Consider the following 20,181-nt stretch of genomic DNA (forward strand, 5'->3'; position numbering starts at 1 on the left):
AACACAGATCACACGGCCTGAGCTTTGGCCTTACTGTTCTCTCCTTCCAGAATGCCCTTCCTGGAAGACCCCTCAGTGGGGCTGTTCTAGTCTCTGTACCCACCTTGCTGCAATGCCATGGGTTCCCACGCCCTGACCCCTTAGAGGACAGGTCCTGGAAGTCAGGGACCTATCTGTCCATGGGCGGGGGAACTACACACTGCAGGCAGTAACCCTGGACCTTCATGAGGCCACCTCCACCAAGCCAGGCCCACAGCTAGGCGCACACGGGGCTGGGCACAGGGTGGCCACTGCCTGCCTGTGGCCGAAAGCATCATGCTCGTCAAAGATGCCTAGACGCCCCTGCTGTGGCTAAGGCCTGATTGGCCAGACCCCGCAGGAAGGTGGGCCTGCAGCACAGGGCCAGGGGCGGGACCCTCCATGCATGCCTGTGGGCGACTGCTGACCACCGACGGGGGGGCAGAAAAGCAGTGCTGGCACTGGTTCTGGGACAAAGGGCAGGGGAGTCACTAGACAGACCCAGGGCGGGAATGAGAGGCCCCTGAGCCCTCTGGTGCTATGGCCCGGAGAACCAGAAAGAGCACAGCATGTCGTCCCCAGGACACACACACGTCCCCCAGAGTACCGGGCAATACCACCAAAGGTTCCAGGGACCACGTCCTTAGCAGGAAGGGGCAGTGCCCCACAGTGACCCACGGGGCCCCACAGGCACAGCAACTAAGACATACGGGAAGCAGGCGGCCGGGACCCGTCTACTCTCCGCTAACAACACTCTGGAGGGTAGAACCCCACCAGGACCCAGTAACCTGCCCCAAGCATGGCTGTATGAGATCAACTACTCGGCCAGGCAGTACCACACCTAATCCTGGAAATGGCAACACCGACAGTCCTAGAGCTTCAGGACAGGAGGAGAAGAGAGGCCCAGAGGCCCTGCTCCCAGGTAGAAACTCAACAGCAACGCGGCCCTGCACGCGCGGAGCCTGTGCCACAGAATTCACGTGGCAGCACCACCACTGCAGACCCACAGGGAACAACGCTGGGCCTGCCCCAGGCAGGAGGGCCCCGTGCACGCAGGTCTGCAGTACACGATGTCATCACGACACAGAACGGAGCAGGCCTGCCCACGACAGCACGGGCGAGCCCCACCAACGGCAATGAGCAAGGAAGACAAAAGACGACGTGCTACATGACCCACAGAAAACCCTAAACTGGCACAACAGCCCTAGGGACGGAGGTCAACCAGTAAAGTGATCCTTGGGGGAGGGAGCGACCTTCCTGGGGACAGGGGGCCTGGCGTGCTTCCAGTGACACGCTCCAGGCCGCACACCCACAGCTGTGTACTTTCCTGCAGATACATCACAACTGAGAGTGGACATCAGTCATACACTAGGCACGTGCAGGAGGCCGCGGACCTCCCTGCCCCACCCCCCGCCACGCTACAGGCAGCCGCGTGCTTGTGCTCAGGGCTCACGTTCCAGCATGATGAGGACACCCGCAGGCACGGTCACCAACGGTGCAGACTGCCCCTTGGAGCTTCTGTAGGTCTCTAGAGGTCAGGTCACTGGGAGTCAAGGGCATCCCCCTGCCACACAAGATACAAATCCAGGGAGGTGGTGCCACTCCCTGCCGCTGAGGAGTTCGGGGGCTGGGGGCCTGGTCCTGCCCAGGATCTCTCTCGGGGCCAACATCTTTCCCCCAGCCCCTCAGGGGCTCCCCAGTCAGCGTCCCGCACAGACCTGGGCTGGGGGAGCAGGGACCCCTGCTGGACGCGCAGAGCAGGCTCTGGCCCAGGACAGGTCCCTGGTGCAAGGACCGGGAAGAAGCCCACGCTGCTCTATGCAGGTCTTGGAAACACCACCCGACTCCCAGGATCTCTGAATTTCAGCATCCTAAGGAGAGTGGGGCGGGGGGGGGGGGGGGGGGGGGGGAGAGGGGAGTCCTAGGGGAATGGGAAAAGCATCCAAGGGGAAGCTTCTAGAGCTGTGAGGCCACTGGAGGTTAAGAGGTATCCCTGTCACTGGCAGCCCAGGCCCAGAGCAACCCATGCAGATGCTCAGCAGCTACCAGCACGGCTGTGATGCTGCAGAGCCAGGGAAGAGCTGGGGCCCTAGGGCCCAGAGTGCTGCCGCCACAGCCGTGTTCCTCCTCCACTCGAGGATCAGCACACAGGAAGGAACGGCGGCCTCCCCTGGGCTTCCCAAATGCCCCCAGGAGGCACAGCCCACCCAGCGCTGAGGGATAAAAACCAAGGCCCCAGCAGGAGGGAGCTTCGCCAGGCAGGCCCCCTTGCTAGCCAGACTCCAAAACGGCCCGGCCCAGCCCTGGAGCCCAGCTGGGCAGCCATCCCGTGGGTCCCATCCCAAGGCCGGGCACCCTGCAAGCCAGTGATGCCACAGCCCAGATCCCCATGGTCATAAACTGGTGGCCCACGGCACCCTTAGGTTGACCCACAGTGCCTTCTAAAAGCCCGTCATTAGTTGCCAATGCTTAACAATAAGAGACCTCACACAAAATACGGATTTCCAGATTCTCTTGAAAAACCGGATGCTCAGGCAGACGGGGCCCGCTTTCTCACCTGGCACAGCCACCAGAGCGGCAGGGCTGTGTTCCTCAGCCCAGCCCCCGAGCCCTGCAGCAGAGATGGTGCCAGTGCAGGGCTAGCCTGGCGGTGCCCCTCCCCCGGCCCAGGAGGCAGGCACTGTCCCCACTTCTGCTCTGCAGAAGTCTAAGAAGTCTAAGAGGGCCTCCAGACTACAGCGGGGCAGAGCGGGCACCCACTGGCAAGAGCCTGGGGCGGGTCCTCTCCCCACCCACGGTGAGCACCTGGACGTACTCAAAAGAACTCAAACCAGGGGCCACCCTGGGGAACTCCTGCCAGGGTCCAGGGGTCCCTGGTGGCCATTTGGGGCATTGGGGGGAAGGTGACACGCAGGACTGGGGATCTGGGGTATCAGCCCAGGAGGACAGGCTGCCCCTGTTGGCGGAGAGGGAGGCAGGTGGCGGGCAGAGCCTCTGGGGAAGACCAGGGGAGTCAGGGAGCACTCCCAGCCAGCCCTGAACAGCTGAAGTTGGCAGGTCCTAAATTAATCAGCTACAATTTCACACAATGTTCGCTCATTCTCGTTCGGTGGGGCCCGGCAGAGGGCCAGCCGAGTCCCTAGAGCTCACCAGTTACTTCTTAAAGCCCAAGAAGACCCAGGCCTGGGGAAATTGAGGGTGTCTTGGGCTTTGTCAGTACAGCAGGCCTGCCCCCAGGTCAGCAGTGGGCAGGGGTCCCCGGGGCCCAGGCTCCAGCATGTGACGAGGACAAAGGACAAGAATCAGGGAGGAGGCAGTGCTGAGCTGGACCGGAGGGCACCCATGGCCCGCCCTGTCCTGGCTCAGGCCCCTGGACCAGAGCCACTCCCGCCCCCAGGGTGGGTCAGAACGACACGGTGGGAGAGGTGGCGGAGGGGGGGGGGGTGGTCAGGAGGGAGAGGGAACTGGTGACACAGGCTGGGCCCCAGCTGAGGAGAGGCACGGTCTCCCTTCACAGTGGGTCAAGGCTAGAGGCCTGGCAAGGGGACCTGGGGGAGGTTATGGAGCTGGGGCAAGCAGAATGGGACTGGTACCTCTTCCCCCAGCCCCCACCCTGCTCCAGACCTCCACCCGCAGAGGGGCCCCAGGGTGTGACATGGTGTTCAAAGGCACCATGAGCCCTAGGCAACAGGGAGGCAGAGAGAGCGGGACAGTCATGCTCCCCACAGGAGCTGGATGGAGCCGGACCTGTTCCCAGGGCGAGGCAGGGCCAGGCAGTCACCGGCTGATGCGCTGGGCTGTGGGAAGAAAGAGCCCTGAAGGCTGGCAGCTCAGGGCAGGAGTGGGCAGTGAGGGGCTCTTGGAGGTGGGGCTGCCCTAGACCCCGGGCTTCCTCAGAGAAGGGACACTGAAATCAGGGCCCCCGTTTCCTTTCCAGAGAACAAGGAAGGAGACTACAGTCATGAGCAAGGACCCTGGAGCCAGTAAGCCTGGGCACATGCTGCAGCCACCATATGCTTCAGTTTCCTCATCTGTCAAAAGGATGGCAGGGTTATTGCAAGGACTCAGAGAGGCAGCACCACAAGTGAGAGCTAGCTGCATGCCCGAATGGGACCACACACACACCAGGCTCTGGGCTTCTTCACGCTATGCTTGGGGGGACAGGCTCAGAGAGGCTACACAACCAGCCCCAGGGTCACAGAGCTCGCGAGGGAGAGAGCGGAGACCACACCTAAACTCAGCCATTTGTATGGGATTAAGGTGCAAACAACTGTCTGTGGAGCTGCCCAAAACCCCCCTTCAACTTGGGTGGGTGGGTGCAGGTGAGTGGTGGATGGGGCAAGGCTAGGGCATGCCTTCATGGGGGAGCCTCGAAACTAACGTGGCTCTAATTCCCCAATGATGGGACTCTCCCACCACCAGGCCAGCAGCCCCTGGGCACTGGGTCCCACGTACCCCTAAAAGGGTGCAGTCCACACACTCATGGTGCAGTGCCCAGCCCAGAGGGGTCCAGGGATGGAAGGAGCCAATGTCCAGGAAAGACGGGGCTCTGGGAGGCAGGTGCAGGGGTGGGTAAGGGAGAGAGCAGCAGAGGTTTTCTTATGAATGGGTCTAAGCCCAGCTCCCACTCGACACAATGGGCCTCAGTTTCCCCTCTGTGGGACCAGGGCAGAGAGGAAGGAGAGCAGGACCAATTAGACTCACAGAACTCCCACCCAGACAGCAGCCCTGGGGCAGGGGAGTGAGGCCAGAGCCAGTGAGGCAGCCGGGGAGGCCGGGCCAGACTAACCCGTTCTCCCAACCTTACAGGGTGGCCTGTGGGCACAGACAGTGCCTTAGCCAGCTGCCTGCCAGCCCACCCACCATCAAATGTGCCACTCCCAGCCCCAGGAGCCCAGCCTCCCACTGGGTGACAGGCTCCAGGGCGCCCTGCAGGAGTGTCTCCAAGCAAGCTTCACTCCACAGCCCTGCCTGGGGGGGCGGGGGCGGGGGCTGGGGGCGGTTCTCACTGCAGCCACACTGGCCCTGCCAGAGCACAACCCACCTGACACACACACACACCCCAGGGGCTCTGCTGCTTCCTCCCCCAGCCCCAGGTACCCTCCCTGGGGTGGGAAAAGGGGGTGCATGCTGGGTGGGGTCCCCACCCCTGGGAAGGGAAAGAGCCTATGCCCAGGCTGCAGACAGCACCCTCGACACTAGGGTAAAGAAAGTGGGTCACACCGGAGGACCAGCTCTGAGGGCATGGGGGCTTGCCCAGAGAGCAGCGGGGGCTGAGCTGACCTGCCACCCAGCCTCACTGGCTCGTACGGTGCCTGAACCCCGCAGCACCCCAGGGCACCCCATCCTGGGATGGCCTTCAGTCCACATCTGGGCTCCCACTGCCTCAGGACCACCCCAGCCCAGAGCCCACACATCCGGGTTCATTTCACAGATGGGAAAGCTGAGGTGAGCAGTTGGGCAGGGTGGGGGGGGGGGGGTGTCCCTTCATAAAAATCTCAGACCCAGTGAACAGTGGAACATGATTCCCAGGGCACCCGTCATAGCGGAGACAGGGAGACCCCCTCCCGCACAACCCAGCGCAGAAGCCGAGAGCAGGCAAGGCCCTTCTTGGTCCCAGGCCCAGCCCCCACCCACGGGTACACGCTGGGCGGGGAGCTGTGTCAGCACCAGGCCTGGGGACAGCTGTTATTTCATCTACCAGGCCCCGCCCCTGGACTGACTCTGGGGCTCCCAGACGCCCCCACCCTACAGTCACCCCAGAAACTTCCTCCCCAGCAGGCCAGCCCTGTGCTGGTCTGGTCCCACTCACCCAGCAAGTTGGGACTGACCCACAGGCAGCTGCTCTCAGCCCCCCTCCAGGAAGCCCTCCAGCGGCTGCTCCCTGGCGGCCTCGTGCAGCTCAAGGCTTGCTGGTGAGGGAAGGGGATGCAGGCACCACACAGGCCCTGCCCCACGGCACCCCACCCCTCACCCTGAGGAGCCCTCATTGCTCTGGAGTCACAGTGCTCCCCCTGCACCCACCAGCGGTAGGCAGGGGCAGAGGGGTGCTACCCTTGCCCTGCCCTTGGCCTTGCTGTCTCCGCGCAGGGTGGGGGCCTCCCGCCAGCTCCAGAGTGCTGCCTCAGCAGACACTGGATCCCCCGGAGGGGAGGGGGCCGTGCAGGCGTGCCCTGCCCCCACCCCCCCCACGGCCTTCCTAGGAGGTCACTGTGCGCCCTCAGAGAGCAGGGCCAGCATCTCCCCGTCCTGGGGGGCTGCAGGGGGTTGGGGCTTGGCCAGTACCTTCATGTGCCCTGACCCACCTTCAGAGCCCCTGAAGCCCAGCCAGAGCCTTTACACCTGCCGGACACCGAAGCAGCCCCACAGGAGGGGCATGGAAGAGGAGATACAGGGGAGCTGGGGCCTGCTGAGGACCCTCTCGGTTACCACGCCTGGCATTGGATCTGGGCTTCCCGGCCCCAGAGCAAGGCTGTCTCACATCCCCAGGGCTCTGCCCGCCCCATCACCCCCATCCCAGGCCCTGACCTTGCGGATGCGGCCACTGCGCGTGCCGGCGAACACCACGGTGCGGCCCCGGTAGTCATAGGCAGCCACGGCGGTCAGGCCGTCGTCCTTGTCCACGAAGAGGGGCGTGCCCTCGATCGTGACTGTGCCCCCCAGAGGCTGGTTGAAGTCCTGCCCACAGAAATCGTCGTCGATCTGCAGGGGCTGTGGGAAGGGAGAGGGTGAGACCCCGGCCCCGTGCAGCCAGTCTCAGGGGTCCGGGTGTCTTCTGCCTGAGGGCAGCGGGCATTGCAGCCAAGGCTGGCCAGCGCCCCCACTAACTGGGGTGAGGGGCGGGTATGAAAGAGGCAGGGGCTCATGGAGGGTCCTGAGAGGGGCCAGGCTTGAGCCAGGCCGCACAGATGTGGCAGACCAGGGATTCCTGGACCTATTGGACAGAGAAGCCAAGGCTTGCAAAGCAGCCCCTGAGGCCTGGTGCACATGCCCAGGGTGGGGCTCATCTCCCACACAGCTGCTGCACACAGGCCCCCTGGCTAACCTGTGGGTGGGAGGGGGAGAGCAAGAAAGGAAGCAGCCTAGAGGAGACCAAGGAGGGAGAGCAGCCACCCTGGGGAGCAGGCCCATGGCACGGGGCAAGGGCTAGCCCCCAGGGGGCTGTGTGGTACAGGGAGGGCTTATTCGAGACAGGGAACAGGGAACACACCCAAAAGGCAAAGGCGGAGGTTGGCTATGAAGCGGTTACTGAAGGGACAGGAAGCGATCAATTCGTGAGGCTCCAGAGAAGATCGAAAGGGCCTGGGGGAGGGCAGGCTCCAGGGGAACAGGGGGACAGCTTGCTCCCCTGAAGCAGGCTCAGGGTCTGAGGTTTGCAGCCTAACGCAGATGGAGTAGGGAACGCTGAGGTGGAGCTGGGCCGAGGGTCCCCAAGTGGTCCCAGGAGCAGAGACCTAGACAGGGCGGCTGTCAGACAGGGGGAGAGGGGATGGACCCAGCCACGGGCACAGGCCGTGAAGAGCACTGAGTGTGACCTCAGCAGGAGCTGCTCTTCCAGGCCTCAGTTTCTCCAGACGCATAACAGAGGTCAAATGCCTTCCCTGAGATGCCAGGGGAGGATGGACAGCGCGTCAGCCTGGCACATGGGGGCCTCGCTCTGGAGGACGGCCCCGTCCTGATGGGTGCCCCACTCCACCCAGGGGCAGACATGACAGACAAGAGGTGAAAGGACCTTTGCCCTCCCATCCTGCCCTGAAAACAAACCAGTGTCACTCCCAGTATAGAGATGGGACAACTGAAGCCACATGTACCAGGCTTTCCCTGGGCCGCCCAATGAGCCAGAGCAGAGGGCTCCCACCTGGGGAGGTCACCTCAAGGTGCCCCTGAACAATGGATCCTATGGCCTAGGGGAATGCATAAGATGCTCCCCATTAAGCAGCTGGACGCAGGCTGGTCCCTTTGGGGCCTAGAGACAAGAGCCATGGCTGCTGACCACCAAGCACCCAGAGCCCATGCCTTTAGGCTGCCCCAGAGTCAGGGCTGGTACCCTCAATGCCACTACCAGGTGAAGCCAGAGGCCCAGAGAGCAAGCGCACACCCCAGAGCAAGGGTGAGCAGGGCCTCTCGACAGAAGACTAAGTGGGAAGACGGGTCTGGGACCCACACCACCCCAGTCTGGACCCAGCCAGCTCTGCCTCTTACTGGCACTGTGGCCCTGGTCACTGAGCCTCAGTGACCTCATCTGTAAAAGGGAGACAAGCCAGGGCAGCAGGCATCTGGGGCAGTGCGAAGCACATGGTCAGTCCTCTGCCCACTGCCTACAGGGGCTCTTGGACTGGTGGACACGGTCCCATCGCCCTGTCTTCAAGGAAGCAAGATGGCGGCAGGCACAAGCTGGGAGGCTGACGCCCCAGGAGCAGCCCGGACCCTCTGAGGGACGCGGGGCCGACGGCGGCCCTGCACAGGCACCATGGATGGGGACGGCGCCTACTCACCGAGTTGATGCAGCCCAGCTCCTTGTTGAGCAGCCAGGGCAGCGACAGCTTGCCCTCGCCGCGGTAGCAGGACTGGATGCGCTCCTTGATCTTCTCCTTGATGGCCCTGAGCGTGAACAGGCACAGCACGGACTCCTTGGGTGGCTTCACGCGGTTCTTCTGGCCCTGTGCGAACACGGTGAACAGCACGTCCTCGTCCTCGGCCAGGCCCAGCTGGCGGGCCAGGGCGCGGCCGGGCCGGCTCAGGTAGGCGTCCTGCACCAGGCGGTACTCCACGCCCGCCTGCTCGCAGCCAATGGGGAACTCGACGTACGAGTAGAACTTGGGGTCATCCACGCACAGGCGCACAATCTTGGAGGTGAAGAAGTGCTCGCCGGCGGCGTCGGGCGAGGTCAGCTGCGTGTCCAGCTGCAGGGTGAGGTAGTAGACGAACTGCTCGCTGCGGAAGCTGTACACGTAGTAGATGTCGAAGGCCGGGAACTTGGACAGCGTGTCCGAGGGGATCTTGAGCTGCGACGACACGAACTCGTCTTGGTACACGAAGCCGAACATGTCGGCGTCCTCCTCGTTGGCCATGAGCCGGCGGCTGGACAGCGTGGGGAAGTACTCGGACTTGCCGTCGATGGGCGTGCCCACAAAGAGCTTGGCCTGGCCCTGGCCCGGTGGCCCGGCGATCAGCACGCCGGCCATGCTGCCCGCCTCCCGCACGCTGGACAGGTAGTGCTCCTTGCGGTGGTGGGGCTCGCCCAGCTTGAAGAGGTCGTCCAGCCGCAGGAACTGGCAGATGCCCTGGGAGGCGCTGCCGCAGGCCAGCAGGCGGTTGGCGGCGTAGTCCAGGAGCAGCAGCTTGTTGACGTTGTCGGTGCTGCCCAGGCCGTGTGGGCACGACTGCACGCTGGGGGGAGGGTAGCACTTCTCGTTGTCCTCCACAGGCCCCGTCACGTGGGCCCGCAGCAGCGTCAGGTTCCCCGAGAGCTTGTAGATGCGGTTCACCGCGCCCACGTACACCTCGCCGGTCTGCTCGTGGACCACCAGGTGGGTAAGGCCCCAGTCGCTGGCCGAGAAGGTGCGGAAGGCGGGCTGCGGCCCCCCACCAGCCCTGGGTGCCCCCGCTGCCGCCCGTGCGCCCCCCAGCAGCAGCAGCAGCAGCGGGAGGACCCGCAGGCTCAGACGTGGCAGTGACATGGCAGGCCGGGGCCGCGGGCCGAGGCGCTCAGGTCCTGCAGAGGCGGGAATCATGGGGCCGGGAGCCTCAGCCCTGTGAAGGAGAATAAGCGGGAGAGGGTGCGAGTGTGTGGGCACAGCCCGGACGCATGGGAGAGCACATACACACCCAAGTACACACGTGCATCCCATGAGCTGTGTGCGCCCAGCCCACACGGGGACATCTCATGCTCCACCTCCAGGGGGCATGACTTAACCCACAAGAAGACACCAGAGGTGCAGACAGGGCCCCTCCACAAACTGGGCCCTGCAGGCACGGAGGGGTTCACCAAGGGGTCCCCAAGACCAAGCCCGCGAGCACCACGAGTAGCATGGGACACCCACTGGTGTCCAGACACGTACCATCAATGCCTGGTCCTGCCGTTACCAGGCAAAGGAGAGAAATGGACCCAAGAGCAGGGAAGCAAGCGATGAGGGTCGAGGGTCCAGACTGGGAGCCTGGCTGACACCTCAACCTGGAGGCCATCACCTCCTGACTCGGAGTTTCCCCGTGCCCTAGGGAGCACCCCCTCCTCTTGCTACCAGCTCCAAGCTCCTAGGGTGGGTGACCATCTCTCTGCCTGAGGCTTAGGGGATACGTGCTCCCTAGCAGGCCACAGAGGCTCCCAGTCACAGGCACCACCCCCACGGCAGACAAAGATACTCGGGCCCATCACCACACAGAAGGCAGTTCGCAGAGAGGGAGGGAGGCAGTCTGGGTCACCTTGGCCCTGGAGCCACTTGCTGGCTGACCCTGGCCCAGCCCCTTGCTGGATCTTGAGCCCTGCACTTCAAGAAAGAATCCAGAAGCGCTACACTTCCCACCCACCATCCCCATACCCCAGCCAAGAGGTGCCCCCCATGCTGCCAGCACAGCCCTGCCCCCTCCCAGGCTTCCTCTGCCTGCCTCTCAGCTCCTCCTCCACACCCTCAATCCCAGGAAATAGGAAGCCCTCCCAAGAGGAGGGGGGTGGTTCCCCAAGCCTGCCCCTCAGCAGTGGTCCTATCTCCCCAGTCTGAGAAGCCCAGATGCTGTCGTCCACCTGCCAGAGGCTCCTCCCTCCCATCAGATTGCGTTCCCAACTTCCTCCACCCCCACACCAGGCTTCAGGCATCCCCACTTACACTTTCCAGGTCACACTCTCTGCTAAGGTCCATCAGTGTCATCCCCAAAGTCTCCCCCAAACTGCCCACCCCCCTCCCACCTGGACAAGCACAGCCCTTGGCCTCACCTGAAACACCCATCAACAGCCCAGGCCCTACACAGTAGCCTGGGCCCCATTTCTGAAGTGCACATGAGATCACCGGACCCCAAATCCTACCATGGACCCCCGCTTCCTCTACAAAAGTCTCCTCTCCTCCTGGCCTGGCCACTGGTAGGTGGCCCTGACCAGAGTCCCTCCTCTTTCCCAGCCTCAGTTTCCCAAATTAAAATGACAATAGATCCTCTCTCACGGACAAAAGCTGGACGGTTGGAGCATGCTCGAAAGGCGCCATCAGCAGGAGAACCCTCCTGGTGTTAGTTAGGAGGGGCCCTGCCCTGGCTCGTATAGACCGGCAGCCCCATTTTACAGGTGGGGAAGCTGAGGCCCCAAAAAGATAGGTGTCCTCTGCCAAGTCCAGGGCAACGGGCCAGACAAGGCCTGTTGGGCCCGGGGCTCCCACAGCTGCCCCTGTAGCACAGGGCCCCTCTGCTCTCAGCCAGGCCTTTGGACTTGCTGTCCCCTCTACTGGGACGTCCTTCCCTCCCCTGCCCATACACGGGCTCAGGTCTCAGCTGTCTGCCCTGACCTGCCAGCCAAGGGCGGCAGCCTCTTCCTGTCAGCCAGTTACTCCGTTTTAGTTTGCAGCGCAGGGCTCGCTCACGGTCGTTACTTATTGTTCCCCAACTTGCGCTCTTCCCACAGGAATGGCAGTTCCATGAGACGGAGCCTGGCTCCCCGCATGCTCCCAGAGCCGGTGCCAGGGCCCGATGCTTGTGAATGAATGCGTAAATGAACAGGTCCCGGGCAGAGCAAGGCCTGCTCCTTCACCTTGGCCTCAAGTCTCCACATGTTCCTGTGCCGAGTCAACACCCGCACCCACCACTCGGGTGGGGAAACTGAGGTTCAGGGAAGTGAGGAGGTTAAGCCAGGATCCCACAGCAAGAGGACCAGGTCGTGCTGCCTCGAAGGACCCTCGCAGCTTGCTGTCACCTGTCCTTCCTTGAGGATTTTCACTCAGACATCACCCCAAGAACCATATAGCCACCTATGCTGGCAGCCAGGAGAGGAGTCCCCAGCCCCTCCCCCAAGCCCGACCCCTGTCCCCAGCACAGGAGCCCAAGCAGAACAGGAGTCGGGAGTCAGAGAACAGGCTCCTCACAGTGTCAGCGGGGCCTGGGCTGAAAGCTGAGTGCATGTGAACTCCAAAGAAAACATGAATCACTCACCGTTTATCAGTTCAAAGCAGGCCTGCAATTACCAGGGGCTGGGCTCTCCCCTCCTCCGGGATAATTATACACGTCTTAATGCAATTACGGGCCCTACTTTTTATATTAAACAGGAGAAACCCGGCTGAAGAAGCCACCAGTCAAACTCCAGACTGGCCCTGGGCCCATTTCCACCCCCACCCCCGCCCCTCCCCAACAGGGGCTGCTAGCAAGGGACTGGCCAGGGTGGGTGGGACTGCCAGCTGGGAAAGGGGGATCCCAAGTCCAGGGCTAGGTCCCTCACATCCACCATCTCACAAGGGCCAGTGAGGACATTTAGGTCACTTCCCTTATCTTAGAGTTAGGGAGTCCAGGGTTTGGACAGACCCAAGGTCACCTGGCAAGACAAGATGAAATCCCACGCTCCCATAGAAACCTAGATGGCCAGCTGACCTGCTGGGGCTTATGTCCCACAGACCTCTGGTCTGCCCAGAAAAAAACACATTCATTCCAAAGCCGGGTCTGGGTACTGGGGAGGACTGTGCTGGGCTGGGGGAGGGGAGCACTGACAGATGCCGGGAGGGCATCTGGGAGGGGAGCAGAACTGGCCACCCTGGTCTGGGGAGGCTCCTCCGGGGGGCCTCTCCACCTGTTCTAAGAGAACAAGGCACACTGAGAGCTGGTGGGAGGAGGCATCTTGGGTGGCAGAGCAGCAAAGAGTCCAGGCCAGGGACTGGAACCTGCTGGACCATGCAGAGGGGACAGTGAGAATGACTGCAGCTTCCCGGCAGGGGCAGTGGGCTGTGCCGGGGGCCCAGTCTGAACCACCCTGGGAAGGGAGAAGCTGGACTGGTGTTGGGTGTGCCAACTGGGGGTTAGCCAGGGAGACAGAGGTCAGGACAGAGGCAGATGGGAACACAGCACAGTGGGCTCCACTCGTGGACAGGATGGGCTTGGCCGCCCAGCAGAGCACGGAGAGAGCAACATCCCCTTTCCCTCTCCAGGGCCCGGCAGCCACCACCACTCCTTCTTACCCTGAGAAACAAAGGCCTTCACAGCCCTCTTCACAGAGGGAGAGCCTAATCTCCATGCCCTCCCACTCTGGATCATTCTGGGACTTGGGCAGGTTGGGGCATGGGGGGATGGGGAAGATACTGCCCTGCCATCCTGCCCAGAGGTACCCCATTAGCAACCAAAGCAGAGAGCTGTACTGTCACCCACCTTCCCCCAACAGAGGCCCTGGGAGGCTGTCCCAAGCTGTCCTGCTCTCCCACCAGACAAGTCCTATGGGATCAGGATCTGGAAGCACTGGAGTCCTGCTTACAAAAAGTGCCCACCACTCAGACCTTCTCTTGGGGTGCCCTCCCCTCCTGGCCAGCTGCTACTGACACAGGGACCTTCCTGGGGGATCAGAACACGCAGGCAACAACCTGGGGGCACAGGAGCCCAGCAAAAGGGCTGCCCACTTCGTCCACAGCATTTCATTTGTCCCCCACCCCCAAACACACACCTCAGCCACACAGAGGCTTGCCAGACCTCCGCCTCTGCTGAAACGCCCTTCCTGGGCCTCCCGGTGCCACCCTCCCAGGCTCATGTGCAGCCTGGCTCTGAAGGGGAATCACTGGTTTTCTCATCTGCCTCCGGCATGGGACTAGGTGCTTCTCAAGGACTGGGCAGAGTCTCGGCTGCCTAGTGCAGCACCTGGTCTCTCTGGCACACCCCAAACCAGCAGGGAGCTGAGGAGACCTAGGGCTTGCTCCCCAAGGGCCAGAAGAGCAAAGACTGAGCCCCACCCCCCTCCCCCCAGACCCAGAGAACCGCCTGGGCATGGAAAGAGGTGGAGCAGAGTAAGCCGCTGATGCCCCGGCGTGGGGAACAGAGGCCCGGTCCACATCCCCCCCAACACACACACCCCTTTCTTTCAAGGGGCGTGGCCCCAGCACCCCACAGATGAGTCAGGGGCAGTTCTCGGCTATAAGCAGCCACTGGCGCCCCTATCACCCCCCTTTCTCGGACTGCCCCTGGGATCTCACAGCAGGCACGGGCCTCCCTTGGAGCCCCGCTCCCCCTTCCCCAAGGCAGCCCCGAATCAGCCCCGCCGCCCCCAGCTACGCGGCGTACCAGGCCCGGGACTGTCCAGGAAGCAATCGGAAGCCTCCGAGGAAAGCGGGCTGACCCTGGAGAGGCCCTGGAAGGGGGAGGCTGAAGAGGCCCGAGCGAGCGGGGCGGCCGCCCGGGCGGCACCCGCACCGCCCCCTCCCAGCCCGAGTGAGCGGCCCTGCGGGCCAGGGGCGGACACAGAGCCCGTCTCCCGGCACCTCGGGCCAGAGGGGGCGGGGGCGGGCGTCGGTCCCGAAGAAGCGGCTCCAACTTCCACCCCAGCGCCCTGAGGGCCAACAGAGGATGGAGCCCCGCAAGACCTCCTCCGGCTCCCGCGGCCCTGCCCAAGCGGCCGCGCAGCCCGGCCCGGGCCTGCCCAGCCCGGCCCGGCCCTGCTAGCGGCCGTAGGTCGGAGTGCGCGGTCCAGCCCCGGGTTCGGCCTGGGCACCCGCAGGGCCCTCCCGCCGGGGCCGCCGCAAACTTTCTCTCCTGCCTTTGAGGAGGGGGCAGCGCCGGCCCCCGCCCCCGCCGCGCCGCCGGGAGCGCTGCCCGGCGGAGCTCTGCGGGCCGGGGCGGGCCGGGCCGGGCCGGGCCGGGCCGGGCGGGCAGGGAGAGGCCGGCGGCGCGGGGCCTGGGGCCGCGGTCCGATCCCGGCCGGGCGGGGACAGGACGAGCTCAGCGCCGGCGCCACGGCCGCGCCCGGACACACGCGGGCGCCGGGCCGGAGCCGCAGGGACACGCGGACCCGCGGACACGCGCGCCGCAGTCCTCCGCGCACACCCCCTGCTCGCGCGGCCGCACGCCCCGCGCCCCGGCCGGAGGCCGCTCTGCTCCGGCCCGAGGGCGCCTCCCACCCCGGCGCGCCCCCCTCCCGGGACCCCCACCCGACCCCATTCCGCGCCGCGGGGAAAGTTGCGCGCCTACTCACGGGCTGCCCCGGGGCGCGCCCCGCCGCCGGCCATCGCCGCGCCCCGCCGCCCGCGCCGCCGCCGCCGCCCGCCCCGCCGCGGGGCCGCCGAAGCCACGCAGGCCGCCCAGGCCGAGGCCGCCGCCGCGCCCGGGCTCCGCTGCGTGGCCGCGCCGCCGCTGCCCAGCATGAATGGGGCGCCGAGCGCCGCGCGGCTGCGGACCGGCCTCGCTCTCGCCGCCCGCGGAGCGCCGCGCCGCGCGCATGCGCTGCCCGAGGCCGGGGGGGCGGGGCCTGCGGGGGCGGGGCGGGCGCACGGGGGCGGGGCCGCAGGCAGCCTCCAGAGGGCGCTCTTCCCCGCGCCGCGCGCCCGCCGGGGCCCACCTTGCGCCTTCAAAGGGCGATACAGTCGTCCGCCTTAATGGCTCGGCTCCGGGTCCGCGGCGGAGCGTCCCCCGAGCCCCAAGTGCCCGGCCCGTTCTGAGCCCGCGTGCCCAGGGATGGGCCCGGCCTCTGTGTGCCAGGCCTAGGACTATAGCCTCCATTCACACAAGGGTAAACTGAGGCCCGCGTAGGGAACGCGCCTTGCCCCGGGACCTGCAGGGCCGTGGGTCCCGACCCTCGCCCTTCCGCAACCACAACTGTTGGGTGGGATGGGCACCCTCGCGGGTGAGCGGAACGGCGTCCCCTGCTGACGGGGCCGCAGTACCGCCCGGCTCGGGGGACGTTCAGTCGGAGTTCCTGAGGTGGGGGCGTGGCGGGACGCGAACCCGCGGTTCCCCGGACGCCGCCGGGAGGGCAGGGCTGTGCGGGGGCCGGGGCTGGCCCGGCGGCGAGCGGGCGATCGCCCGGACGGAGCTCGCACAGCGCTGGGTGGCGGCGCGTTCCGAGAGCCCCCAAAGGCGGGGGCCCGGGAAAGGCTGCCCCGCGCCCGGCACCAGGCCGAGAGGAGGCGCGGTGGCAGGAGCGCCGAGTGGCGGAACCCAGGACCGGGAAGCCTGGCGCGGGGAGGGCGAACGGCTGGGGGATCCGGCCCGACAGCAGGAGAGCCACCGGAGGGGCCTTTGCTGTGTGTGAACCGTGCGTCATCCCTAGACTAGAGGACACCTCGCTCCACTCGGTCGAGAAAGAGAACGCGGCAAGGAGCTGAAACCTGGCCGAGGGGCCCTCCCAGCTCGACCCTCTCCTCCCTCCCTCCGCTCACACAGCCCCTATCCTTGCTCCTGAATTAATCTTTTCTTCCTCTTCCCTTGGGTTCGACCCTTTATGCGCGTGTCCCAGACGGCGTGCTGCTTTGCTGTGCTCGTCTTGGGACAGTTTGGAAAATTGGTCTTCCCGCTATGAGGGTCCAGGCCAGCCGTATAGGCACTTGGTTCGCTCTGCTTGGTGGCGCCTCCCCCTCCTGCTGATGGACACGGGTCCTCGTTTGTGGGTCACTGTGCCTCAAGCTGTGATGGACATCCTGTGCAGGCTCTCGGTGGCACACTAACACCCCAGGGTGGATTGAGGGTCACCCAGTAGGTGTATTCTTAGTTTGGTAGATACCAGAAAAACAATTTTCCCGAGGGATGGCCCCAGGGTGCACTCCCAGGCGTAGTGTGGGTGTGTCCCAGCAGCCCCCATCCTCACCCACACTTGCTACTGTCGCTGTTGAGATTTGCATACCTGGTGATACGCACTGATTTTTCACAGTGGCTTTAATTTACGTCCCCCTAAACAAGGGCGAGCATCTGTTTCAAAAGTCCTATTCACTGTTGTATTTAGCACGCACTGATTTAGTGGTGACTCAACACAGGGCTCTGTTGCATTTTACAGATGGGTAAACTGAGGTGGGGGAGGCGAAGTGTCCTGCCCAGGTGCCCTAGGTGGCACCCACCTATAGGTGGGTAATCCTAGCAAACAAGACCCAAGCATCTTCCTTCCTCATGGACTTCTGAGGCATGCACACACGGGTGCAGCTCCTGGCAAGACTAGTTAACACACAGCAAGTCCTGTCTGCTCTCAGAGCCTCACTTTCTTCATGCACCAAATGGCTATAGGAGGCCCCCACCGTCAACCTCCCCCCCCCCCACAGAGCTGTGGTGAGGAGGCATGAGTGTGAACGTCGTAGTGGTCCTGAGAAAATGTCCATCCCGGCTCTGTGTTGCCTCTGTCTGCTGGCTTCAGGATTGTCCCCACCTCTCTGCCTGCTCTTTTGCCAGCCTGTCCTTCCTAGGGCCACTGAGGCAGGCATTGTTCGAGGCCCTTCTCATTCTACTGCATCATCCCAAGAGCCATGGCTGCTCCTTTGGGGAGCAGCCCCCATCTCCAACTGTTTTCAAGGAAGCAAGCTCAAGAGGGCCACTGGACTCTGGGTGGCATCCAATGTGGCACCCCCCCCATCCCACAGTTGCCCAAATAGGAACCCCAGTGTTTTCCTGGCTACATCGTCCTTCTCCCATGTCCCCTGCATCCTGCAGCCCAGTGGATCCTCTCTAAAATGCTATTCTGGGTCACACCATTTCCCTCCATCCCCACTCCACCCTGTGTTCCTGCTCATGTCACCTTTCTGTCTACTCCCTAAACAGTGGCAACAAGATCTGATCAAGATGGAAATCTGAGTATGTAATGCTCGTAAATCATGCCGGACCAACAATTCCAAGTGGACCCTAGGCCCCAGAGCAATGAAAGTGATGGAAAAAACAAAAAAACAAAACAAAACAAAACAAACAAAACCTACAACACTTTCAGAAAACAATAGAGCAAAGTATCTTTATGACCGTGGGCTAGAGAAGGAGTTCTTCGACAAGATGGCAAAATAAATACAGGAAAGAAAAAGAGAAAGAAAGAAGGAAAGAAGGAAAGAAGGAAAGAAGGAAAGAAGGAAAGAAAGAAAGAAAGAAAGAAGCAAAGAAAGAAAGAAAGAGAAAGGAGGAAAGAAAGAAAAGAAAACTATGAATCAATTTGACTACCTTAAAATTCGTTATTTTGGGGACACCTGGGTGGCTCAGTCGGTTGAGCAACTGACTCTGGACTTCAGCTTAGGTCATGACCTCATGGTTCACGGGATCAAGCCCCACATTGGGCTCCGGGCTGTGTGTGGAGCCTGCTTGGGATTCTCTCTCTGCCCTCCTCCTGTGTGTGTGCATGCGCTCACTCTCTCTTTCTCTCTCTCAAAGTAAATAAATAAAATTGGTTACTTTTGTTCATTCAAAGTTACAAGAGAGGAAAAGGCAAGGCAAGCTGGGATTTAGGAAACGATATTTTCAACACACACATATACTTGCCGAAAGCTGTGGATCCAGGATACAGAAGGAACTTCTGAGAGTCAATAAAGCAAAAGGCAACAATCCAGCAGGAGAACAGGGAGAGGACCCCAGCAGGCGGTTTGCTGGAGAGGAAATGGCAAGTCATTGTTGATGCGATGAGCCCAGTGCAGTGGGTTCTGCGCTCTGGGGCTCCCATCTGACCCAGGGGCACCCCTGCCTAAGCATTGCTCTGAGCTGAGGCCCGGACCCCCGGTGCAGAAGGAGAGGAGGGGACGCAGAACTGGGATCTGCAGCCGGGTCCATGGCCGCTGCTCTGCATCCCACATCACACGGGGTGGGGGAAATGAGTCAGCAGGGCTGCCGGAGCCCTTCCTCTTTGGGCTTCCTCTGTGGGTTTTGCATCTGTTTGCCAGTGCAGTTCAAGAGGGCATGGGAGTTGCTGGATGGTGGGGAACAATTTGTAGGAATGCATTTCTGATCAGGGGGGTGTCTGGTCAGGAGCCTCTTTCAATACCTTCCGATGTTTCCCGCCACCTGGAAGCAAGCAGCTCCAGGGGCCATTTGTGCATTTTGGCAACTCAGAGCTTTGTGCAAAGTAGGTTTAAGGGTGCTTTCTGCCCTACCCGAGACAGGCCCCCACTGCTGATGGGCGAAGAGGAGTCTCAGGGGGAGAACACTGATGTAGAGCCACTGATCCCCAGCCCTGAGTCACCCTGACTCCTGCCTGTCCCTCCCCCCTACATCAGAAACCAAGTATTTCTAGCCCATTCATTCCTTACCTCCCCTACTCCTGCCGCGGGCATATGGGGACCCTCCTTGATCATCAGCTCCTATCCGGCCCCTCCCCACCTGGCTCTCCATGATGTGACCCAGAGGGATCTGGGGGAGGGGAGAAGGTAGGAACCTTTCTCAGAACCTGCAGGGGGTTTCCTCCCACACACAGGACACCTCCACCCTCACCCCATGGTCGGTGCAGATGCACACACGCACACACACTGTGGGAGCAGACACAGAACAGATGCTCCCTGGAGGTTCCTTGACAGCTGGAGGGCAGCTTGGGCTGCCCCTGAGCGTGCAGCACTGTGGGTAGTCTTGACGCGGGTGGGTATTGTCGGGCTTGGCCCGCTGGCAGCTGCTGTGGGCTCGGGGTGAGCAGTGGTTGCTGTTGTATTTATTCTGGGAAGCCAACACTGGCCACTGGGTAGAGAGGGGATTGGGGGCCCGGCATGGATATGGGGAGATCTGTCAAGGGGCTAGACACAAGATGATGCCAATGGAGGGGTGAGCACAGAGGCATCTTCACACTGCATGTCTTTGGTCCCCCCAGGCAAGAGAGGGGTTCAGCCCAGGAGCAGGCACTCTGAAGAGAAGGCTGCCAGGACCCGACCACGACCTCCCAGGGCATGCCAGCCCACTCTCCTCCTGCCCTGCCTTTCCTAGTTAGGCCGTGGGTAGCAGGTGACAGGGACTCAATGGGTTCCAAGGCATACGTATTGGCTGGGGTGAGCATCAGGTGAGCATGTTTGGATCTTAGTCACAGCATGGCCATTGGGTCGCGGAGCTCTCTTCCCACGTGTGGGCTCTGCTGGCCAGCGGCTTGGCTGACACCCACACAGGCCTTCTGAGCGGTGGCCTCAGCAGCTCCAGGCGCTTCCTTCCCAACAGGTCCAAGAAAACTTCCCGAATCCAGCCTCAGTGACATGAGCTGCGTCGTGCGGCCCCCTTGACCCAGTCACTGTGGCCTTGAGGTAGAAGGTGCAATTGGCAGGCTGGTATCGGGGACCCCTCTAGAGCTGGGGA

At 62.9% G+C, this 20,181-nt stretch overlaps 1 protein-coding gene across 1 annotated transcript in view; it reads right to left on the bottom strand.

Moving 5' to 3' along the window:
* Positions 1-10,081, bottom strand: part of PLXNA1 (plexin A1) — a 162,075-nt gene extending 151,994 nt beyond the window's left edge. The window contains exons 1-2 of the mRNA XM_030296408.1: positions 8,514-10,081; positions 6,547-6,729 (exon numbers count right to left, since the gene is read on the bottom strand). Of these exons, the coding sequence (XP_030152268.1) occupies positions 6,547-6,729; positions 8,514-9,869 (1,539 nt within the window). The 5' untranslated portion in view covers positions 9,870-10,081. The remainder of the gene's footprint in view (positions 1-6,546; positions 6,730-8,513) is intronic.
* Between the last annotated feature and the right edge of the window lie 10,100 nt (positions 10,082-20,181).

Source organism: Lynx canadensis, chromosome A2, assembly GCF_007474595.2.
Source record: "Lynx canadensis isolate LIC74 chromosome A2, mLynCan4.pri.v2, whole genome shotgun sequence".
In the NCBI taxonomy this organism is placed as follows: domain Eukaryota; kingdom Metazoa; phylum Chordata; class Mammalia; order Carnivora; family Felidae; genus Lynx; species Lynx canadensis.